General features: G+C 48.5%; 1 protein-coding gene across 1 annotated transcript; it reads left to right on the forward strand.

Annotated features, from left to right (window-relative positions):
- Positions 1-25,230, forward strand: fbxo2 (F-box protein 2). Its single transcript, XM_070860920.1, has 6 exons — positions 1-59; positions 5,664-5,949; positions 8,741-8,867; positions 20,863-20,958; positions 22,965-23,100; positions 23,861-25,230. Exons 2-6 carry the CDS (start codon positions 5,700-5,702, stop codon positions 23,993-23,995), a joined length of 744 nt encoding a protein of 247 aa, XP_070717021.1. The 5' UTR covers positions 1-59; positions 5,664-5,699; the 3' UTR covers positions 23,996-25,230.
- Positions 25,231-25,663: the final 433 nt, after the last annotated feature.

The following is a 25,663-nucleotide window of genomic DNA, read 5'->3' on the forward strand; positions in this document are numbered from 1 at the left end:
ACTGAGGTTGCAGCTGGCCAGGAGACCGGGGGTTGAATCTCCACACCGAGAGGCCAGCCGTAAGTAGCGCAGTGCAAGAGGTGGTGTAATCGCAATGTAAGGACGCAGGTACAAGCCAGGGCAATTTGTCTCCTTTAGATCGGTGAGAGCCCGAGGCTGTAGTGCAGGATGCCGCTGCGATTAGAAAGAATTTGGGAAGGATGAAGATGCGGTGATAGGCGATGGTGAGCCTTCTCCTTGACCCGCTGCAAGTCCGTGTGGGTTTTATCGGCTGGACTGAGGAAGTGATAGACTGCACTGCCTCAAAAATATGCTTCATCCCGTGGCAGGTTTGAGATGTCGTATCATTCATCTTTCTGTTCATTGCTTGTACGCTTTTCTAGCTAGAAATAAAAAGCTGAAGATTTTCTACAGACAAGGTTACAACAGGGTGACTGTGCCTTCAGAGGTATAAAATGTAGCCGTCATCCGATGTGACTCTGGCCATGGTCTTATACCCTGGACTGTCTTTAAATACTGCAATGCAGCTTCGTCTGGCTGGAGACGTGCCAGTGGGGTGGCACCTCCGATGCCTTTACAGGCCTCGCATTTTTCCACCTCAGTTTTACTGTTACAGCTATCATATCCTGAGTTCAGCATTTCTGTACCGTTTTCTCATTGCAAAGTGCTGGGTTACTTTTCACTCGGCTTCGAAGGATAGGGTGAGATGAAGAGTGATGGAAGGAGGCTTGTGTGGAGCATAAACAGTGGCATAGACCAGTTGGGCTGTGCTGTACATTCAATGACAAGGAAGATCAGTATTGAGAGAATGAGAATTGATGAAGTTTCAAGTGTCTCTTTAGGAACCAGAGTGTGTAATATAATGTGATATAACACCATATTGAATTGTAACATAATGCATTATAGTGTGATTATCAGTGTAATATTGTAATAAATTGTGTTGTACTATGTTAATATATTGTAGTATAATACTGGTGCAAGATGGCGGATGGGATAACAGCTCCCTAGGGAGCTCTCCCCGAACAAACATCCCGAGTATGATATAAAGTAAGGGTGAGATGGACAATATAATGGGAACACCGTCATCGCAAAGTTCCGCAATTCACCCACCATCCTGACGAGGACACATCATCATTCCTTCATGGTCACCATTCATTATTGCCGCTGGGTAAATGCCCTAGAATTGGCTCCCGAACATCTTCACCACACGGACTTCAGCGGGTCAAGGAGAAGGCTTACCACCACCGACTCGGGGCTCTGAGGGACGGGCAATAAATACCGGCGACGCCCACATCCCCAGAATCAGTTTAAAACGACACGGATACATTGGCCGATCGGCCTGGCGGTGCTGTAATCCGATCGCTGAGCTGCCGCCCCGTCGAGTTCAGCCTCCCGCTGGGAACTCGGGGTCGGGGAACTCACCCGCGAACCATATTGTGGGACAGCTCGTTATAATACGTTGCAGCATAATATCGCAGTGAACTATAATATTGGGGCATATTAGGCAGCCTCTCGTATTGAGGATGACCTGCTTCCATACCAAAAAGGGATGAGTTCACAGGTGTTTCAATGAGGGACCTGACATTCCAGGTCCCAAACTACATGTTGAAGGGTGAATATCATAATGTGATAGGACCAGGAAAGGTATGAGCTGCTGGGGGGGGTTGGGTCATTGCTGCCGTCGCCCCTCAGGGAACATCTCAGGAGACATTACAGTTTACTCCCACTAGGATAGGCTATTTCTCCAGCGACCTTCCTCTTCAGTGTCAGCTGTGGCTCAGTGGGTAGCATGCTCACCCCTGCGTCAGAAGGTTGTCAGTTCAAATCCCACCCCAGAGACTTGAGCACATAAATCTAGGTTGCCAGTCCAGTCCAGTGCTGAGGGAGCGCTGCACCGTAGGAGGTGCCGTCTTTCGGATGAGATGTTAAACCGAGGTCCCATCTGCTCTCAGGTGGATGTAAAAGATCCCATGACACTATTTTGAAGAAGAGCAGGGAGTTATCATCGGTGTCCTGGCCAATATTTATCCCTCAATCGACCTAACAAAAAAAAACAGATTATCTGGTCATTATCACATTGCTGTTTGTGGGAGCTTGCTGTGTGCATATTGGCTGCCGTGTTTTCCACATTACAACAGTGATGACACTTCAAAAAAGTTCTTCACTGGCTGTAAAGTGCTTTGAGATGTCTAGTGGTCGTGAAAGGCACTATATAAATGCAAGTCTTTATTTCTTCTTACCTCTTTCCTGGCACTAACTGGCGTGTGTTTTCAAGGGCATTGGCTGCCTGTCAGTGCCTCACCTAAGCTGCACAGCTCAGCAGTAAGTGTCAGTAGACTATACATTATTGGGGACATCAGCACTAACTGCTCATCTGATGCCCACACACATGGTTCCAACTAGAAAGTGCTCAGGCCAAGAACACTGACTGATCAATGCTTCCCACTCCTCGCTGGGGCACCAATTGTAACACCCCGATCATACCAGAGCAATAAATCTTTTTTTTTTTTGAAAGTCCATTTATTTCTTCCTGGAATCTTTCGCTCCTCTCCCCGAGTGGCCTAACTGAGGGCTGGTTGTTGGCCATTTACTGGGCCTCGGCCTCCCATAAGAACATAAGAACACAAGAAATAGGAGCAGGAGTAGGCCATACGGCCCCTCGAGCCTGCTCCGCCATTTAATATGATCATGGCTGATCTGATCATGAACTCAGCTCCACCTCCCTGTCCGCTCCCCATAATCCTTTATTCCCTTATCATTTAAGAAACTATTTCTGTCTTAAATTTATTCAATGACCCAGCTTCCACAGCTATCGGAGACAGCGAATTCCACAGATTTACAACCCTCTGAGAGAAGAAATCTCTCCTCATCTCTGTTTTAAATGGGCAGCCCCTTATTCTAAAATTATGCCCTCTAGTTCTAGTCTCCCCCTATCAGTGGAAACATCCTCTCTGTATCCACCTTGTTCAAGTCCCCTCATAATCTTATACGTTTCGATAAGATCACCTCTCATTCTTCTGAATTCCAATGAGTAGAGACCCAACCTACTCAACCTTTCCTCATAAGTCAACCCCCTCATTCCCAGAGTCAACCTTGTGAACCTTCTCTGAACTGCCTCCAAAGCAAGTATATCCTTTGGTACATATGGAAATCAAAACTGCACGCAGTATTCCAGGTGTGGCCTCACCAATACCCTGTATAGCTGTAGGAAGACTTGCCTGCTTTTATACTCCATCCCTCTTGACCAGTCACTCGAGTCGGCTTCACACCCCTCTGATTTTGAAGCAAGGCCGTCCTGTTTCTGAGCACTAGATTTTAACATTTCTTTTCTCTTTGTCTCTCCGTCTCATGATTTTAAGGTCCGTTGACAAAACCGAACCCCACTAAATTTACATTATTATAAACCGGAGGCACTGCCTTACACTCAGAGGAGGGAAGCTGAACAGATAGTTTACATTGAACTATCTCGCAGAGAGGGTGCTGAATATATAAACCAGACTGAGCAGGGAGGCTGATTCAAGAGGGAACTAGATAGATATTTGGCAGAGGAAGGGATTGTGAGGTATGAGATAGAATGGTACTTGGTATCGTTCAAACTTTGGGACCGATGGATGGACCTGTGTGATCTTTTCTGGTCCTGTTCATCCCAATAATACGATGACATTGAGGAGTTAATTATCAAGGTTATAAGACGTTTGTTTAATTTTCACAATCTACTAAGCAAACATCAGAAGCAAAGTCTTGGGACTGGATTTTTCGCTGCTGTCCGCCTCTGTTTTTGCTCCCGCCCGACTCTGTGTAGCACTCCACAGAGCGGCCCCCTGCTGGGACCGCCTGTGACAGCGGGCAGTCCGAGCTGTAGCGGCTGCAGTGAGATAAGTAATGTCCACCTCAGGTAAGTGTGGTTGGGGTTTTTTGCGATTTTTGCACTGGTGGCCTGAGGTATTTTGTGGGAATGTTTTTCAGGTTTTTTTTTTCGACCCAGGCCCCTCTGAGTGCTCCGAGGCCTGCTGTTTAGCTCGGGATTTTCACTTGCTCAGCCGGCCTAGAGCCCTAAGAGATGTGAGCAACGCCTCCCTTAGCGTACCATCCCACACTCGGGGCCCAGCTGCCCAATTTTGCTGACTGAGGCGCAAACTATTCCCGGACGGTATCAGGACTACTCCACGTCATTAACGCCCAGAAATCTTAAAAGTCGAAAATCCTGCCCCCTTATCCCCCACCCTTTCGCTCTCTAGTTCTGGAAACCCCTCACCCTGAGGTATATGGTGTGGATCGACCTCCTCGTCAACCTCCCCCACCTCTCTCCCTATCAGGTGCAACTTTGGGATAGATTTTCAACTTGCTCCCGGGCATAAAACTGGCGTTGTAGATTGGTGCCTGTTATAGAAACCCCCCCGATTTTCACCCATTGGAGGGCTGATCAGCCACAACAGTTCCAGGGCAGCAGGTTGAAAGTTTAACCACTTTTTCTGTCCCAGCATTTCTTGCAGTCTCCAACTAAAGTTAAGTTTCATTTTTAAACTAAAGTTTGAACAGGCTGTGGCTCTTGACTCTAGACTGAGAGGTAACCTGATGGAGGTCTTTAAGATCATGAATGGGTTTAATAGGGCAGCCAGAGATGTTTCCACTTGTGGGGAAGACCAGAACTAGGGGCCATAAATATACGATAGTCACTAATAAATCCAATAAGGAATTCAGAAGAAACTTCTTTACCCAGAGATTGGTGAGAATGTGGAACTCGCTACCACAGGGAATGCTTGAGGCAAATAGCACAGATGCATTTAAGGTATAAATTCTAAGAGTTGTAAATAGGTGGTCAGAATTATGCTGAAGGTAGTGAACTTATCAGTATTAGGAGGGTCTGTATAATTGCCTATATATGTTACACTTGCTTATGTAGGTATAGCACAAATGTATAACTCATTAAACTGAATCCGTAACCTCTGTAATACTTAAACAGCAAAATCAGCAGTTGTTGATCAGAAGTCTCTGAGAAAGTGATAAGGAAGTCAGTTTAAGCATCTATTATATTGTGGCAAAGTGCAAGTCATGGAACACCACCATAGAAGATGGGCAATTGCATATACTAGTCAAAGAGTTTGATAAGAGTCGACAAATCAATGTAACTTCGCTGATAGAATTAGACCTGTCGATGATTTTGTAGGAGGGTGCTCCTCTCCAAAGCCTGTATAAATTGTACTTGAAACCTCTTGTATTTCGCAGGTTTTAGGCTGAACCTTCCCGTGCATTGCTCGTAATAAAACCGGTAAATCTGAGGTTTCGTTTGTGTACTTCCGTGGTCGTTATACAGTAGAAAGCTGTATATATCAGTTAATCCACCCCGGGGGAAAAGAAGCCTCCTTTGTACCCTTACAGTGCATTTAAGGGGAAGCTAGATAAGTATCTGAGGGAGAAAGGAATAGAAGGTTATGCTGATAGGGTTGGATGAAGAAGGGTGGGAGGAGGCTCGTGTGGAGCATAAACACCGGCACGGACCTGTTGGGCCGAATGGCCTGATTCTATGCTGTATATTCTATGTAATTCTACGTTCTGCTGCCTTAACCCAACATGTTAAGCCAAACAGTTCTACTGATGTCACATGCCATGATGCTCACCTTTTATCAAAATCTAAACCAGTCTCTCCGAAACATTTGTTACAGCTCAAGCAGACGCTCGACCGGAAGCCATTTTGAAACATGGCCGCCATAGATGCTTTACCTGAGCAGATGCTGCTCAAAATCCTTTCCTATGTCCCTCCAAAGGAGCTGGTTTTCATCTGCAGACTAGTCTGTCAACAGTGGAGGGAGCTGGTGGATGGACTAAACCTGCAATTTCAAGATGAAGGTTTGCCAGAGGAAAACCGGGCTATAAAGACAGCAGACTGGGACGCATTTTATTTTTGTACATCTGAGAAAAGAAATCTAATCAGGAACCCATGTGGAGAAGGTTTGTCCCAGAGACTTGTGGTAATGTATGTTAGGCTGAAGCAAGCTTGTTTTCTCTTTAGGTCTGTGTGTGCGTTTGTTGGTCCCAGTAGCTCCCTACCTGGTATGGCATTGAAATACACAGGGGTTCATCGGAACCTCGGAGCAGGAGTGGCCTATTCAACCCCTCGAGCCTGCTCCACCAGTCAGTTAGATCTTGGCTAATTTGTACCCCAGCCCCATTTATCCGCCTTAGCTAAAGATCCTTTGATATCCTTACCTAACAAAAATCTATTGATCTCTTTCTTGAAAGCTCCAATTGTCCCAGCATCCACGGCCTATTGGGTGAGAGAATTCCAGATTTGCACTACTCTTTGAGTGAATAAGTGCTTCTTGATTTTGTTTCTAAATGGCCTGACTCTAATTTTAAGATTGTGTCCTCTCATTCTCGATTTCCCCCACCAGGGGGAACACCTTGAACAGATCAACCGCTCCCCCCACCCCCCCCAACCATGTTGATCTCTTATTTATGTCAGCTGTGGCTCAGTGGATAGCACTCTCGCCTCTGAGTCAAAAGATTGTGGGTTCAAGTCCCACTCCAGGGACTTGAGCACAAAAACCCAGGCTGACACTCCAGTGCAGTGCTGAGGAAATGCTGCACTGTTGATGTTAAACCGAGGTCCCGCCTGCTCTCTCAAGTAGATGTAAAAGATCCCATTTTGAAGAACTATTTTGAAGAAGAGCAGGGGAGGTATCCCCAGTGTCCTGGTCAATATTTATCCCTCAATCAATGTAACAAATAAATAGGTTATCTGGTCATTATCACATTGCTGTTTGTGGGAGATTGCTGTGTGCAAATTGGCGGCCGTGTTTCCCACATTACAACAGCGACAACACTCCAAAAAGTACATTGGCTGTAAAGCGCTTTGAGATGTCCGGTGGTCGTGAAAGGTGCTACATAAATCCAAGTCTTTCTTTTTCTTTCTTTAAACTATCCAATCCAAGTGTAATGTAGCCAAGTTTGCTGATGATACAAAAATGGGTGGGAAAGCAAATTGTGAGGAGGACACAAAAAATCTCCAAAGGGATATAGACAGGCTAAGTGAGTGGGCAAAAATTTGACAGATGGAGTATAATGTGGAAAAATGTGAGGTTATCCCACTTTGGCAGAAAAAAATAGAAAAGCAAATTATAATTTAAATGAAGAAAAATTGCAAAGTGCTGCAATAAAAAGAGACCTGGGAGTCCTTGTGTATGAAACACAAAAAGTGAATATGCAGGTACAGCAAGTAATCAGGAAGGCAAATGGAATGTTGGCCTTTATTGCGTACAGTTTTGGTCTCTGTATTTAAGGAAGGATATACTTGCATTGGAAGCAGTTCGGAGAAGGTTCACTAGGTTGATTCCGGAGATGAGGTAGGTTGGGTCTATACTCATTGGGGTTCAGAAGAATGAGAGGTGATCTTATCGAAACATATAAGATAATGAGGGGGTTCGACAAGGTGGATGCAGAGAGGATGTTTCCACTAATGGGGGAAACTAAAACTAGGGGGCATAGTCTCAGAATAAGGGGCCGCCCATTTAAAACTGAGATGAGGAGGACTTTCTTCTCTGAGGGTTGTAAATCTGTGGAATTCTCTGCTCCAGAGAACTGTTAAGCTGGATCATTGAATATATTTAAGGCAGAGATAGACAGACTTTTGAGCAATAATGGAATAAAGGGTTATGGGGAGCGGGCAGGGAAGTGGACCTGAGTCCATGATCAGATCAGCCATGATCTTATTAAATGGTGGAGCAGGCTCGAGGGGTCAAATGGCCTACTCCTGCTCCTATTTCTTCTGTTCTTATGTTCATTCAGCATGGTATAATTGGCTTTAGCCACACCCCACCCCCATTGCAAGTAGGAGAAAGAAAAAAAGAACTTGCATTTATATAGCGCCTTTCATGACCTCAGGACATCCCAAAGTGCTTTACAGCCAATGAAGTGCTTTTGAAGTGTAGTCACTGTTGTAATGTAGGAAACGTGGCAGCCAAATTGCACACAGCAAGTTCCCCCAAACAGCAATGAGATAATGACCAGAGAATCTGTCTTGGTGATGCTGGTTGAGGGATAAATATTGGCTAGGACACCAGGGAGAACTCCCCAGCTCTTATTCCAAATAGTGACAAGGGATCGTTTACGTCCAATTGAAAGGGTAGACAGGGCCTTGGTTTAACATTTCATCCAAAAGATAACACCTCCGACAGTGCAGCGCTCCCTCAGTACTACGCTGAAATATCAGCCTGTTTGGTCTATGTGCTCAAAGTCTCTGGAGTGGGGCTTGAAGCCACAATCTAATGACTCCGAGGCGAAAGTGCTACCCACTGAGCCACAGCTGACAAGATAATAAAATACAGGGTTAGGGTTAGGATGAGTAAAATCAGGCAGGATTTCTGTTCCCGATCGCTATCCAGCATCCTCTGCTGGAACTACTTATGTGTGGATGTTGGTTGAAGGCAGGGTGGAGCTTGGCTTTGACGCACCCCGCAGTCTATCCACCCACTGGGACTCATTGTCCTTGCTCACAGAATGGCCATTGAGTGAGGTGCCAAAGGCCTAGAAACCACATCCAGCACATCCCCAAACTCAGGAGAGGAGGTGAATTGGAAATATCGGAGGCGAAAAGATAATTGCATCTCCTTAAAAGGAAATATATAGGTGTAGAGCAAACACAGAACATTTTTGAAATTTAAAACTTATGAATGTCACAGGTTGTGGACGAATTATCCAAGTGATGTTTAGAGTAACAATTTGTCTTTTCCAATTTCCACAGAAGAATTCACCTTCTGGGAGCTCACAGATAACGATGGAAATGGATGGAAAGTGGAAGACCTTCCAGGAGACAGTGGGAAGCCCTTTCCTAATCAAAGCATCCAAAAATATTTTGTTACATCTTTCGAGTAAGAATTCCAAGAATATCCTACAGAGGGCACTAGAGTTACTCATAGAATCATAGAAATTTACAGCACGGAAGGAGGCCATTTCGACCCATTGTGTCCACGCCGGCCAACAAAGAACTATCCAGCCTAATCCCACTTTCCAGCGAAGGTTCCTCTCCATAGATGCTGCCTGACCTGTTGAGATTTCCAGCATTTTCAGTTTTTCCTCAAGCTCTTGGTCCGTAGCCCTGTAGGTTATGGCATTTCAAGTGCACATCCAAGCACTTGAATGTGGTAAGGATTTCTGCCTCCACCACCCTTTCAGGCAGTGAGTTCCAGACCCCTACTACCCTCTGGGTGAAAACCTTTCCCCTCAAATCCCCTCTAAACCTCCCAATAATTACTTTAAATCTGTGCCCCCCTGGTTGTTGACCCCTCTGCTAAGGGAAATAGGTTCTTCCTATCCACTATATCTAGGCCCCTTATAATTTTATACACCTCAATAAGGTCTCCCCTCAGCCTTCTCTGTTCCAAAGAAAACAACCCCAGCTTACCCTATCTTTCCTCACAGCTAAAATTCTCCAGTCCAGGCAACATCCTCATAAATCTCCTCTGTACCCTCTCTAGTGCAATCACATCTTTCCTGTAATATGGTGACTAGAATTTCAAGCATATCCCCCTGCTCTTGTATTCTATGCATCTGCTAATAAAGGCAAGCATTCTGTATACCTTCTTAACCACCTTATCTACCTGGACATACACTCCAAGATCCCTTTGTTCCTCTACACCTCTGTGTCCTACCATTTAATATGCCTCGTTAGCCCTCCCCAATTGTATTACCTCACACTTCTCTGGATTGAACTCCATTTAAACACAGAAACATAGGGCCCAAGTTTCCACAAGAAAAAAAACGGGCGCCCCTCCGAGCTGGGCGCCCGTTTTTCGCGCCTAAAACGGCGCCTAAAAAAATCCTCGGTATTCTCCACCGACTTACAGGTCCTGTGGCACTCGGCGCAGTCAGCACGAGCTGTGGGGAGGGGCGGAGCCAGGTGCCGGGACCTCTGCACATGCGCGCTACAGTCGGCACGCAAGTGCAGTAGCTCCAGGCGCCGAACTGTGTGGGAGGGGCCCGAAGCACGCAGCCCCTTGCCCTGGCCCAATGGCCTCACTGGGGCTGCGTGAATGAGGCTCCTCCCAAGGCCAGCTCCTGCTCCCCGCCCGACCAGACCCGACACTCGCTCCCGCCCCCCGCCGACCAGACCCGACACCCGACACCCACTCTCCCCGCCCCGACCCGACACCCGACACCCACTCCCCCCCCGCCCCGACCGAGACCCGCCACCCGCTCCCCCGACCCGAGACCCGCTCCCACTCCCCCCCGACCCGAGGCCCGCTCCCGCTCCACCCCCCCCCCCCGGCCCCGACCCGAGGCCCGCTCCCCCCCCCCGCCCCGACCCGACACCCGCTCCCCCCCCGCCCCGACCCGACACCCGCTCCCCCCCCCGCCCCGACCCGACACCCGCTCCCCCCCCCGCCCCGACCCGACACCCGCTCCCCCCCCCGCCCCGACCCGACACCCGCTCCCCCCCCCCCCCGCCCCGACCCGACACCCGCTCCCCCCCCCGCCCCGACCCGACACCCGCTCCCCCCCCCCGACCCGACCCGACACCCGCTCCCCCCCCCGACCCGACACCCGCTCCCCACCCCCCCGACCCGACACCCGCTCCCCCCCCCGACCCGACCCGACACCCGCTTCCCCCCCCCCGACCCGACACCCGCTCCCCCCCCCGACCCGACACACGCTCCTGTTCCCCGACCCCCCCCCCCTCTCTTCCCCGACCCCCACCCCCCCTCTTCCCCGACCCCCACCCCCTCTCTTCCCCGACCCCCCCATCTTCCCCGACCCCCCCCCCCCATCTTCCCCGACCCCCCCCCTCTCTTCCCCGACCCCCCCCCTCTCTTCCCCGACCACCCCCCTCTCTTCCCCGACCACCCCCCCTCTTCCCCCGACCCCTCCCCCCCCTCTTCCCCGACCCCCGACCCCCCCCTCTCTTCCCCGACCCCCCCCCTCTCTTCCCCGACCCCCCCCTCTCTTCCCCGACCCCCCCCCTCTCTTCCCCAACCCCCCCCCTCTTCCCCGACCCCCCCCCCTCTTCCCCGACCCCCCCCTCTTCCCCGACCCCCCCCTCTTCCCCGACCCCCCCCTCTTCCCCGACCCCCCCCTCTTCCCCGACCCCCCCCCTCTTCCCCGACCCCCCCCTCTTCCCCGACCCCCCCCCTCTTCCCCGACCCCCCCCCTCTTCCCCGACCCCCCCCCTCTTCCCCGACCCCCCCCCCTCTTCCCCGACCCCCCCCCCTCTTCCCCGACCCCCCCCCTCTTCCCCGACCCCCCCTCTCTTCCCCGACCCCCCCCTCTCTTCCCCGACCCCCCCCCTCTTCCCCGACCCCCCCCCCTCTTCCCCGACCCCCCCCCCTCTTCCCCGACCCCCCCCCCTCTTCCCCGACCCCCCCCCCTCTTCCCCGACCCCCCCCCCTCTTCCCCGACCCCCCCCCCCTCTTCCCCGACCCCCCCCCCCTCTTCCCCGACCCCCCCCCCTCTCTTTCCCGACCCCCCCCCCTCTCTTTCCCGACACCCCCCCCTCTCTTTCCCGACACCCCCCCCTCTCTTTCCCGACCCCCCCCCTCTCTTTCCCGACCCCCCCCCTCTCTTTCCCGACCCCCCCCCTCTCTTCCCCGACCCCCCCTCCTTCCCCGACCCCCCCCCCTCTCTTCCCCGACCCCCCCCCCCTCTCTTCCCCGACCCCCCCCCCCTCTCTTCCCCGACCCCCCCCCCCTCTCTTCCCCGACCCCCCCCCCCTCTCTTCCCCGACCCCCCCCCCCTCTCTTCCCCGACCCCCCCCCCTCTCTTCCCCGACCCCCCCCCCTCTCTTCCCCGACCCCCCCCCCTCTCCTCCCCCCCTCCTCTCTCCCTCTCTCTCTCTCTCTCTCTCTCCCCCTCCCGCTCAGCGGCACGAACAGCTGCAGAATTCTCCCTGGCTGAAGCACTTTCACACAGGTAGGAAGATGGTTTATTTAATCTTTTCTTGGCTTATAAATGTTTATTCAGGTTGGATTTATTTGTATAATATTTGCAGAAGTATAAATAAGGATTTATTGTCGAATTTAATGAGTTCCCTTCCCCCCCCACCTCGTTCTGGACGCCTAATTTGTAACCTGCGCCTGATTTTTTAATATGTAGAACAGGTTTTTTCAGTTCTACAAAAATCTTCACTGGCGCCATTCTACTTTAGTTTGGAGTACGTTTTCACTGTGGAAACTTTCAAATCAGGCGTCAGTGGCCGGACACGCCCCCTTTTGAAGAAAAAATTCTGTTCTAAACTAGAACTGTTCTACCTGACTAGAACTGCAGAAAAAAAAATGTGGAGAATTGTGATTTCTAAAATAGTCCGTTCTCCACCAGTTGCTCCTAAAAATCAGGCGCAAATCATGTGGAAACTTGGGCCCATAGAAACTAGGTGCAGGAGCAGGCCATTCAGCCCTTCCAGCCTGCACCGCCATTCAATGAGTTCATGGCTGAACATGAAACTTCAGTACCCTCTTCCTGCTTTCTCGCCATACCCTTTGATCCCCCGAGTAGTAAGGACTTCATCTAACTCCCTTTTGCATATATTTAGTGAATTGGCCTCAACTACTTTCTGTGGTAGAGAATTCCACAGGTTCACCACTCTCTGGGTGAAGAAGTTTCTCCTCATCTCGGTCCTAAATGGCTTACCCCTTATCCTCAGACTGTGATCCCTGGTTCTGGACTTCCCCAACATTGGGAACATTCTTCCTGCATCTAACCTGTCTAAACCCGTCAGAGTTTTAAACGTTTCTATGAGGTCCCCTCTCACTCTTCTGAACTCCAGTGAATACAAGCCCAGTTGATCCAGTCTTTCTTGATAGGTCAGTCCCACCATCCCGGGAATCAGTCTGGTGAACCTTCGCTGCACTCCCTCAACAGCAAGAATGTCCTTCCTCAAGTTAGGAGACCAAAACTGTACACAATACTCCAGGTGTGGCCTCACCAAGGCCCTGTACAACTGTAGCAACACCTCCCTGCCCCTGTACTCAAATCCCCTCGCTATGAAGGCCAACATGCCATTTGCTTTCTTAACCGCCTGCTGTACCTGCATGCCAACCTTCAATGACTGATGTACCATGACACCCAGGTCTCGTTGCACCTTCCCTTTTCCTAATCTGTCACCATTCAGATAATTGTCTGTCTCTCTGTTGTTACCACCAAAGTGGATAACCTCACATTTATCCACATTATACTTCATCTGCCATGCATTTGCCCACTCACCTAACCTATCCAAGTCGCTCTGCAGCCTCATAGCATCCTCCTCGCAGCTCACACTGCCACCCAACTTAGTGTCATCTGCAAATTTGGAGATACTACATTTAATCCCCTCGTCCAAATCATTAATGTACAATGTAAACAGCTGGGGCCCCAGCACAGAACCTTGCGGCACCCCACTAGTCACTGCCTGCCATTCTGAAAAGTCCCCATTTACTCCTACTCTTTGCTTCCTGTCTGACAACCAGTTCTCAATCCACGTCAGCACACTGCCCCCAATCCCATGTGCTTTAACTTTGTACATTAATCTCTTGTGTGGGACCTTGTCGAAAGCCTTCTGAAAGTCCAAATATACCACATCAACTGGTTCTCCTTTGTCCACTTTACTGGAAACATCCTCAAAAAATTCCAGAAGATTTGTCAAGCATGATCTCCCTTTTACAAATCCATGCTGACTTGGACCTATCATGTCACCATTTTCCAAATGCGCTGCTATGACATCCTTAATAATTGATTCCATCATTTTACCCACTACTGAGGTCAGGCTGACCGGTCTATAATTCCCTGTTTTCTCTCTCCCTCCTTTTTTAAAAAGTGGGGTTACATTGGCTACCCTCCACTCGATAGGAACTGATCCAGAGTCAATGGAATGTTGGAAAATGACTGTCAATGCATCCGCTATTTCCAAGGCCACCTCCTTAAGTACTCTGGGATGCAGTCCATCAGGCCCTGGGGATTTATCGGCCTTCAATCCCATCAATTTCCCCAACACAATTTCCCGACTAATAAAGATTTCCCTCAGTTCCTCCTCCTTACTAGACCCTCTGACCACTTTTATATCCGGAAGGTTGTTTGTGTCCTCCTTAGTGAATACCGAACCAAAGTACTTGTTCAATTGGTCTGCCATTTCTTTGTTCCCCGTTATGACTTCCCCTGATTCTGACTGCAGGGGACCTACGTTTGTCTTTACTAACCTTTTTCTCTTTACATACCTATAGAAACTTTTGCAATCCGCCCTAACGTTCCCTGCAAGCTTCTTCTCGTACTCCATTTTCCCTGCCCTAATCAAACCCTTTGTCCTCCTCTGCTGAGTTCTAAATTTCTCCCAGTCCCCAGGTTCGCTGCTATTTCTGGCCAATTTGTATGCCACTTCCTTGGCTTTAATACTATCCCTGATTTCCCTTGATAGCCACGGTTGAGCCACCTTCCCTTTTTTATTTTTACGCCAGACAGGAATGTACAATTGTTGTAGTTCATCCATGCAGTCTCTAAATGTCTGCCATTGCCCATCCACAGTGAACCCCTTAAGTATCATTTGCCAATCTATCCTAGCCAATTCACACCTCATACCTTCAAAGTTACCCTTCTTTAAGTTCTGGACCATGGTCTCTGAATTAACTGTATCATTCTCCATCCTAATGCAGAATTCCACCATATTATGGTCACTCTTCCCCAAGGGGCCTCGCACAATGAGATTGCTAATTAGTCCTCTCTCATTACACAACACCCAGTCTAAGATGGCCTCCCCCCTAGTTGGTTCCTCGACATATTGGTCTAGAAAACCATCCCTTATGCACTCCAGGAAATCCTTCTCCACCGTATTGCTTCCAGTTTGGCTAGCCCAATCTATGTGCATATTAAAGTCACCCATTATAACTGCTGCACCTTTATTGCATGCACCCCTAATTTCCTGTTTGATGCCCTCCCCAACATCACTACTACTGTTTGGAGGTCTGTACACAACTCCCACTAACGTTTTTTGCCCTTTGGTGTTCTGCAGCTCTACCCATACAGATTCCACATCATCCAAGCTAATGTCCTTCCTAACTATTGCATTAATCGCCTCTTTAACCAGCAATGCTACCCCACCTCCTTTTCCTTTTATTCTATCCTTCCTGAATGTTGAATACCCCTGGATGTTGAGTTCCTAGCCCTGATCATCCTGGAGCCACGTCTCCGTAATCCCAATCACATCATATTTGTTAACATCTATTTGCACAGTTAATTCATCCACCTTATTGCGGATACTCCTTGCATTAAGACACAAAGCCTTCAGGCTTGTTTTTTTAACACCCTTTGTCCTTTTAGAATTTTGCTGTACAGTGGCCCCTCTTGTTCTTTGCCCCGGGTTTCTCTGCCCCCCACCCCTCCTCATCTTTCTGTCTTTTGGTTTTGCCTCCTTTTTGTCTCCCTCTGTCTCCCTGCATTGGTTCCCATCCCCCTGCCATATTAGTTTAACTCCTCCCCAACAGCACTAGCAAACACTCCCCCTAGGACACTGGATCCGGTCCTGCCCAGGTGCAGACCGTCCGGTTTGTACTGGTCCCACCTCCCCCAGAACCGGTTCCAATGCCCCAGGAATTTGAATCCCTCCCTGCTGCACCACTGCTCAAGCCACCTATTCATCTGCGCTATCCTGCGATTCCTACTCTGACTAGCACGTGGCACTGGTAGCAATCCCGAGTTTACTACTTTTGAGGTCCTACTTTTTAATTTAGCTCCTAGCTCCTTAAATTCATTTCGTAGGACCTCATCCCTTTTTTTACCTATGTCGTTGGTACCAATGTGCACCACGACAACTGGCTGTTCTCCCTCCCATTTCAGAATGTCCTTCACCCGCTCCAAGACATCCTTGACCCTTGCACCAGGGAGGCAACATACCATCCTGGAGTCTCGGTTGCGGCTGCAGAAACGCCTATCTATTCCCCTCACCATTGAATCCCCTATCACTATCGCGCTCCCACTCTTTTTTCTGCCCTCCTGTGCAGCAGAGCCAGCCACGGTGCCATGAACTTGGCTGCTGCTGCCCTCCCCTGATGAGTCATCCCCCCCAACAGCACTCAAAGCGGTGTATCTGTTTTGCAGGGGGACGATCACAGGGGACCCCTGCACTACCTTCCTTGCACTGCTCTTCCTGCTGGTCTTCCATTCCCTAGCTGGCTGTGGACCCTTCTCCTGCGGTAAGACCAACTCACTACACGTGATACTCACGTCATTCTCAGCATCATGGATGCTCCAGAGTGAATCCACCCTCAGCTCCAATTCCACAACGCGGACTGTCAGGAGCTTGAGGCGAATACACTTCCCGCAGATGTAGTCGTCAGGGACACCGGAAGTGTCCCCGAGTTCCCACATGGTACAGGAGGAGCATATCACGTGACCGAGCTCTCCTGCCATGCCTTAACCCTTAGATACCCTTAAATTGGTAATAACAATGTTACAGTTCACTTACTGATATAAAAAAGAAAAAGAAAAGCTACTCACCAATCACCAGCCAATCACTTACCCCATTGGCTGTGATGTCACCTTTTGATTCCTTTCTACTTCTATTTTGCTTTCTCTCCCACTGTAGCTGCACCGGTACGCCTTTTATAGGCCGCTCCGACGCTGCTCCCACCTCTCACCAACTGCCGCTGACTCTCGAGTTCCCGCTGGGCCTTTATAGGCCGCTCCGACGCTGCTCCCACCTCTCACCAACTGCCGCTGACTCTCGAGCTCCCGCTGGGCCTTTATAGGCCGCTCCGACGCTGCTCCCACCTCTCACCAACTTGCCACTGTTCTGCCCACCTGACCAGTTCATTGATATCTTCCTGCAGTCTACTGCTTTCTTCTTCAATATCAACCACATGGCCAATTTTTGTATCATCTGCAAACTTCTTACTGTGTCGCCCTGGCTCCTTTTGTTTAATTTGTCCAGCTCTGTGGGCCCACCTTTGCCTGGTTACACTCTGACTTGGCTGAACATAGCCAGTGCACTTACAGCAAAGACTTCTACTTACAGTTACCCAGAGGCAGAGCCAGTGGTGGGTCGGCGGGGGTCATGACCCCCCCCCCCCCAATCTTTTTGAGGCCGGCCAACTCCATTTCACTCCCAGAAACCTCTGTCGCCTATCTTCAGCCTCCAGATTCGGAGTAGATAACTCGGCATTTCCCATTCCACTTCCTGTCAGTATCAGCTGTGGCTCAGTGGGTAGCACCCTCGCCTCTGAGTCAGAAGGTTGTGGGTTCAAGTCCCACGCCAGGGACTTGAGCACGTAAATCTAGGCTGACACTCCAGTATAGTGCTAAGGGAGTGCTACACTGTCAGAGGTGCCGTCTTTCAAATGAGATGTTAAAATGAGGGCCTTGTCTGCCCTCTCAGGTGGACGTAAAAAATCCCATGGCACGATTTCGAAGAAGATCAGGGGAGTTATCTCCTGTGTCCCAGCTAATATTTATCCCTCAATCAACATAACAAAACCAGCTTATCTGGTCATTATCACATTGCTGTTTGTGAGAGCTTGCTGTGCACAAATTGGCTGCTGCGTTTCCCACATTACAACAGTGACTACACTCCAAAAGCACTTCATTTGCTGTAAAGCGCTTTGAGGCATCTGGTGGTCGTGAAAGACGCTATATAAATGCAAGTCTTTCTTTCCTGCCAAGCCAACCAAATCTTGAGTTTGACTCCCCCACTCTCCCGGACCCTAGTCGGCCAAACCTAAACCTAGCTTGGCCAACACAATCATTCCCCACACAATCGTCTCTCGAGTTCGCCAAAGCTCTAAGCTTAGCCGAGTCCTCTTTCTTATCTATCGGTAACATCATCTGCCAGCACGGGATCTGTCTTCCTTGCCCCCCCCCCCCCCCCACACCTCCACCCTTCCTCAAATCATGGATGAGTCATTGTTTCCTCCAGCTGAACATTGAGGAGACAGCGCTGTAAACTCCGCTCCCTCGCTACTGACTCCAGCCCCCCCTCCCCGGCCCGTCGCTCAGGTGAAACCTTGGCGTCCTGCACAACCCAGACCTGAGCTTCAAACCTCTCATCCTAGACCGTACTTTGTACTTTGCCCTCTGCAACATTGCCCAGCCCCACCCCTACCCCTACCACTGCCACCAGGCCTGTGCCACATCTAGACTTGTTTTCTCCAAAAATGACCTGCCGTGGACACGAGTTCAGTGGTGTCAGTCGCTGCCATCAGTGGTCGGCGAGTCTTACTTTTATTGAGGTTGCCTCGCGCTACCCTATATCTACTTGTATTATTGTAACAGTAATATCCCATTGGGACCTGGGTCATGTCATGCATGTCATTCATGTGTACTTATTCAATCTTTCCAAAGCTGGATTGAATGAACACTTGTTGAGATGAGACCTGATACAAACTGATAAGCTGCTTTTGTCACAGTAAGGAGAACATATCGGCAGTCATCATAATTGGCTCACATTTTTTTTAATTATTCATTCTCGGGATGTGGGCGTTGTAATTTGCTTCATGGGTTCTTTGCTTAAGAATTCATAGCAACACATTGCTATTAAGAACTAGTTGGTTTATTGGCAAAAGGTTTAATAATCACACTACACATTACCAGTTCATCCATCAGGCTCACAACCACCTGCCTCATCGTGGATCCCTCGAACCCAACAGGCTGGGGTTTTATTGAGTCTTGCGAACATCACGTGACTGGCTAAGCCACTTCCAACTCAACAGCTCTACAACTTTTTTAGCTGTAAACAGAAAATCAAGTGCCCCCTGATTAAAGGGGGGGGGACACTCCAAAACCTTTTCAAGTGCCCCTTTTTTTAGGGTAGTAAAAACACAAATTATACAAGTGCCCCCTGGCTAAATGTGGGGGGGGGACACTTAAACCCAGCACAGTAAACAAATTAAACTTTAAACATATAAAATCAAATTCAAATTTGATTGCCGGGGGTGATGATGCACTCCAGTCCCTCCGGCGCCCACCTCTCACGGAAGGCCGCGAGCATGTCGGCAGACACCACATGCTCCACCTCCAGGGACACCCTGGCTCGGATGTAATTGCAACAGCTCTACAAACCTGTGAGCATCCTCACGGACATACATAACAGGTGCCATTTGCAAGGCCGGCATTTATTGCCCATCCCTAGTTGTCCTGAGAAGGTGGCGGTAGGCCATCTTTTGGAACCACTACACATTCTTGTTATTCTTTGCAGCGGTGTGATACGACTGAGTAGCTTGCTGGGCCACTTCAGAAGGCAGCAATTTTCCTTCTCTTAAAGGGCATTAGTGAACCTGATGGGTTTTACCGACAGCCAATGACTACAGCTTCATGGTCACTTTGTTTTGAACTACTTTCAGGATTTATTTCATCTGAATCCAAATTCTAAAAGTGCCACAGTGTGATTTGAATTGATGTCCTCTGGATTACTGGTCCAGTGATATAACCAGTGCACTAGCATACCCCTATTTTCCATCTGTGTGGCCCATAAAGACAGAAGCCTGGATACCCCTTCATAGAAAATGCATTCACCAGGCTGTTGAAAGAAAAACTCTCCACATCCCGGTAAATGGTTTGCTCAAGGTGAGGGATGTTCGAGCCCGAGATTAGAACACCTTTTCCAACTTGGTCACCTCGCGACAGCAGTCAGAACATCCAGGACAGGTAATGAAGAGTTAAATGCTGAGGAAAGCTTCATTCTCTCTGCCCCCTGGACTGTGCTTCAGCGTCAACCACAGAGGAACAGCCCACAGTGGAACAGTGGAACATTTTGCATTGATCCTACGGGAATGCTTCATCACAGCTGGAGGTCTTCCCCCTTGCCTGGGAGGAGCTGTTTTGAAATTGCCCACATTCAATTCACATAGACTCGGTGTCCTCTGTGATCAGTGGGCACCACAGGGAATAGAGTGTCCAGTTGACACAGATAAAGATATTATGATTTAAATTACACGTTTCCTTTTTGGTTCTATTAGTAATGCCTCCTCACAAGAGGGACACTCGGAGAATTGCTTTTCTGTCGATGACACTGGGGTAGCCTTATTGATCCCTCAAAAATAAGCATAGGACTTCAGAGGGTGTAGAGGAAATTTACTAGATCAGTCCCAGGGATGAGGGACCTCAGTTACATGGAGAGACTGGATAAGCTGGAATTGTTCTCTTTTGAGCAGACAAGGTTAAGGTGAGATTTAATAATTTTCTAAATTGTGAAAGGTTTTGATAAAGTAGATTTTGGTAAACTGGCAGGGCAGGGATCGATAGATATTTGGATATTAAGAGAATCAAGGGCTTTGGGAATAGTGCAGGAAAGTGGAGTTGAGGTAGAAGATCAGCCATGATCTTATTGAATGGCAGAGCAGGATCGAGGGGCCGAAAGGCCTACTCCTTCTCCTATTTCTTATGTTAACCAGAGGACACAGATTTAAGATAATTGGCAAAAGAACCAGAGAGTAGGTGAGAATATTTTTAATGCAGTGAGTTATTATGATCTGGAATGCACTGCCTGAAAGGGTAATGGAAGCAGATTCAATAGTGATTTCCAAAAGGGAATTGGTTAAGTACTTGAAGTGAAAATTTGCAGGGCTATGGGGAAATAGCAGGGGAGTGAGACTAATTGGATAGCTCTTTCAAAGAGCCGGCACAGACAAGATGAGCTGAATGGCCTCCTATTGTGCTGTAAGATTTCATGATCCTAGGACCCTTATAGCCAGCAGATAGGGGAGACACTTGCTCAGGCACCAGACATGGAGGGCGATTTCCAACCCAGCCAGTCCCCATCTGGTTCAGTCTCTGGTTTTGTGCGTGATGAACCTGCGACAATTTGGACAGAAGTGCATGAATCAGTTGTTCAAACCCAGCCCTAAACAGCTCTTCACAGCAGTCCTATTAATAGCTACTAACAGCTGAGTTCAGTTGTTCCCTGTTTCTCTCTATTAGGTGGTGCCGAAAATCTCAACTAATTAACCTGGTCTCAGAAGGATTCGAAGCAGAGACATTGGACAATGTTCAACCTCCTATCACAGTGAAGGACTGGTAAGCAAGCTGGAAAGCACAATGTAATTCAGTCAGTTTCAATGGGAAGTACACCCTGCATCGGATATATCTGGCTTCAAACACACATCACAGAATTGTACCACAGCTTAGTGGGCAAATGCAACGCATGCAATCATCCATGCAGACCAAGAACATTCCAAGTTTGGTTGTTGATCTGTTCTGAGTTAACGGATTTCAGCCTGAATAGCTACAATTGGCACGCTAGAGCCCAAGAGAGGAGAAACAGCGCGCGTGCAGGCATGATGTCAGGATGGGATTGGGTTTGGCTATAATAAAAACAGAAAATGCTGGAAATCTCAGCAGGTCAGGGAGCATCTGTGGAGAGATGCAGGGTTAACGTTTCAGGTCGTTCAGAACGTTCTGACGAAGGGTCACCGACCTGAAACATTAACTCTGTTTCTCTCTCCACAGATGCTGCCAGACCTGCTGAGATTTCCAACGTTTCTATTTTTATTTCAGATTCCAGCATCCGCAGCATTTTGCTTTTGTATTTGGGTTTGTCTATGATGCTTCCCATAGCTGACTAACTTGGCGACACTTGCCGTCCAGCCCGGTAATGCTTGGCCACATCGGCAAGGACTCCTGAGGGTTGTGGGCAGCTATTGAGCCGTACCCCAGACTGACTCCACCTTTATGCAGGAGCAGACTGGGAAGAGAAACAGAATTGTGCCCCATCATTTCTCTATTGTCAGTTTTGGTCTGTTTTTATTATAGCCAAACCCAATCCCATCCTGACATCATGCCTGCACGCGCGCTGTTTCTCCTCTCTTGGGCTCTAGCGTGCAATTTGTAGCTATTCAGGCTGAAATCCGTTAACTCAGAACAGATCAACGACCGAACTTGGAATGTTCTTGGTCTGCATGGATGATTGCATGCACTGCATTTGCCCACTAAGCTGTGGTACAATTCTGTGATGTGTGTTTGAAGCCAGTGATAAATTTACAATCCGTGTTCTGCCACACACTCCAGTTTGTCGAAAATTAGCCACAGATTTGTGACACCGCACAAACAACATTTGGTTGCTTATCAATTAGTTACTCATCCTCATGTGTATCACACAACCTGAGTCCCATTCACTCTCATTAAATGGATCAGAGCTCACTCTAGTTTATATACAGATGAGGGAGGTCAATCGGTTTTGTCTACGGCAGCTTTTCAGAAGCTGCAGTGGGTGAGGGGAGAGGGGTGAGGAGGGGATAGGAGGGGTGGGCAGAGGAGGGGAGGAGAGTGATGGGTGAAGAGAGGAGGTTGAGAGGAGGATGAAGAGTGGGTGAGGGGAGGGGAGATGGGCAGATTTTAAGAGCAGTATGTGCCCACCACATTTCAGATGTCAAAGTATGTAAGGTATAGGCGAATGTTTTTCTTCACCTTGTTAACCTCAAGGGCAGGAGCTGAACATTGACAAGCAACTGCCAATCTGCGGCAATGTCCGGCCTCTAGTTGACCTCAGGATCTATCTACTTCCCCAGCTCTTGAGTCGCAGTCTTAAAGGGACAGGCGACAATGAAAACAGCTTCACCTTAGCAGCGGAACATCCCCACTGTGCTGCAGACCCCAGGCATTCCAAGAACAAGAGACACCACATCGAATGTACAGCACAGAAACACACCATTCGGCCCAGCTGGTCTGTGCTGGTGTTTATACTCCACACGAGCCTCCTCCCACCCCTCTTCATCTCGCCCTATCAGAACCTCATTCTGTTCCTTTCTCCCTCATGTATTTATCTAGCTTCCCCTTAAATACATCTACACTATTCGCCTCAACTACTCCCGAAGTTTCTCCTGAATGCCTTATTTGATTTATTAGTGACTATCTTATATTTATGGCCCCTAGTTTTGACCTCCCCACAGCTAGTGTTCCTAATATCTCTTGAATCGCAATGTCTGCATTGATGAATACACTTGATGCCTGAGTAAAGCTACTGAGTTGCTCCCTGAAAGATATCCTCAGTGATTTTCCCACAACGTATTGTTGTTCTTCCCCAGGTATGCAGGGAGGCACGACTCCGGCTTTGACTATGAACTACACAGCGAGCTTCTCTTGGAAGACATGAGCATGATCCAGGAGTTCAAGTCTGACATCATTCAGGTCCCACAGTGGAGTGATGCAGAATGGAAGGAGGTACATTGGGCAGGAATGAAAACCGGCCTCTGTCATTTACTAATGAGGAAAAGTGGAAGGGAAGTCAAAAGGGGATCTTGCTGTTAAAACTGTTGCATTTAACACCTCGGATTTATAAGAACATAAGAAATAGGAGCAGGAGTCGACCATTTGGCCCCTCGCGGCTGCTCCGTCATTCAATAAGATCATGGCTGATCTGATCCTGGCCTCAACTCCACTTCCCCGCCTGCTCCCCATAACCCCTGACTCCTCTATAGTTCAAAAATATAATCAATAACCCAGCCTCCACAGCTCTCTAGGGCAGAGAATTCCAAAGATTCACGACCCTCTGACAGAAGAAATTCCTCCTCATCTGTTTTAAATGGACCCACTCACTTAGCCTGTCTCTATCCCTTTGCAGATTCTTTATGTCCTCCTCACAATGTGCTTTCCCAGCTATCTTTGTATCATCAGCAAATTTGCCAAAATACACTTGGTCCCTTCACCCAAGTCATTAATATTGATTGTAAATAGTTGAGGCCCCAGCACTGATCCCTGTGGCAACCCACTAGTTACTATTTGCCAACCTGAAAATGACTTATTTATCCCGACTCTCTACATTCTGAACTCTCTTAGTTTGCCAATCCTCACCTCGGCCCGATATTTCTGTTACCTTGGGATGTTTTACGACGTTAAAGGCGCTATATAAATACAACTGGTTGTTAAATGTGACTGCTCCCAACAAATCATTCAGTAATCATTTGCTACACTTTATTTGCAGATATCAAACACTTTCACAAACTATGGGCCTGGTGTGCGATATGTGAGGTTTACACACGGAGGAAAGGATGCGCAGTTTTGGGGAGGATGGTACGGAGCCAGGATCACCAACAGCACCATCACCGTGGACCAATAATCTGGCCCCAAACCGGGCAGCCGATGCTTTTTGCAACCAACTTTGCACTATTTTTATTTAGACTGGCATGAACTGTAATTTCCCAGCAGGTCCCAGTACAAACGGTTTGTGTCATTGGTCAGGGGAGAGGAGGGAGCAGTTCATTTTATTAAGGCCGTTTGTGCCAAAGGAAGTAGATACCAGCCATGCTGCATGCACTAGCCTGGCAAAAGGAACGACAGATAGAGGACCTCAGTTGGGGAATGCCAAAGAATATCCACCCCCTCCCCCCTTCCCCCCTGCCCCCACCCCCCACCTTCCCCGCTTCCCTAACAAATGAATTCATATTATACTGCATTAAGTGCCAACAGGGAAAATAGCTCGGGCAGACACTGTGATTTATTTCATTGCACCTGATCACAGGCCCCATGAGCACATGCACTACACAACACTGACTTGCCTTATTGGTCAACTTAAAAGTACCGAACCACATGATGAATCCATGAGACACCATCACTAATCAACACCTCTGCAGCCAGACGTTCTAAGTGTGAACAATTCCCATACTTCCTGTGTGCGACCACTTATATATGTGCTAGTTTTAATTTAACAGGATGCTGGATGTCTTGAGACAACCCCATGCCAGAGAAGGGACGATTTGCAATCCATTTCAAAGTCCCTCACCCAGGTTATTAGGAGATGGTGAGCAGTCCAGTGTTTTAACTTGATTTGAACCACCATTATTAACCATAACACTCGCCTTTGTCTTATAATCTCAGGATCGTTAAATACAATTGGCAGACAATTATGATGTGTGTCACGTTTAATGCCTTAATCTCCAAGGCTCCTTTTCCTAGTCGCTCTTCACCAAGTTTGCAAAATTCATTCTCTGAGATATCTCATTCCTTACAATCTCTCTTCTATTCGAGCCATAACCTTTGCCCAGATGACACTGTTTTGCTGCATCAGGGAGAGGTGCAGCAAGCACTGGCTTGCCAGAGAAGCATTGAAAGTTTAGCATGGGTGCAGTTTTGTGAAATTCTTTTTCATGTGAAGCCGGGGCCTCTAGTGGTTGGAGGAACTAATTGCAAGCTTTGGCAATGGACAGCAATAAACAATGCATTTTGGGGGAAAGTGGTATCGACACACAACCAGTGTGTCGAGGTACAGGAATAAATGTCATTCACAGTAAATGGGAGCTACAACTTTGAAATGTATGCACACGTATGTAATGTGAATAAAATCAATGACTAATTGATCATCTGTACGGTGATGTGTTACAGTCAAATTCAGACAAATCCTGAATGTGAGATATTAAGGACATAAGAACATAAGAAATAGGAGCAGGAGTAGGCCATACGGCACCTCGAGCCTGCTCCACCATTTAATATGATCATGGCTGATCCGATCATGGACTCCGGTCCACTTCCCCGCCCACTCTTCAAAACCCCTTATTCCCTTATCGTTTAAGAAACTGTCTATTTCTGTCTTAAATTTATTCAATGTCCCGGCTTCCACAGCTCTCTGAGGCAGCGAATTCCACGGATCCACAACCCTCAGAAGAAATTTCCCCTCATTTCAGTCTTAAATGGGCGGCCCTTTATTCTAAGATTATGCCCTCTAGTTCTAGTCTCCCCTATCCATAGAAACATCCTCTCTGCATCCACCTTGTCAAGCCCCCTCATAATC

This window comes from Pristiophorus japonicus, chromosome 18 (assembly GCF_044704955.1).
Source record: "Pristiophorus japonicus isolate sPriJap1 chromosome 18, sPriJap1.hap1, whole genome shotgun sequence".
In the NCBI taxonomy this organism is placed as follows: domain Eukaryota; kingdom Metazoa; phylum Chordata; class Chondrichthyes; family Pristiophoridae; genus Pristiophorus; species Pristiophorus japonicus.

Bases quoted from the DNA above. Each gene is read 5' to 3' on its own strand.
- fbxo2 (XM_070860920.1), top strand. From the start codon at position 5,700: ATGGCCGCCATAGATGCTTTACCTGAGCAGATGCTGCTCAAAATCCTT. The intron at 20,959-22,964 runs GTAAGCAAGCTG...GTTCTTCCCCAG, and splicing joins CCTATCACAGTGAAGGACTG to GTATGCAGGGAGGCACGACT. The intron at 23,101-23,860 runs GTACATTGGGCA...CTTTATTTGCAG, and splicing joins GTGATGCAGAATGGAAGGAG to ATATCAAACACTTTCACAAA.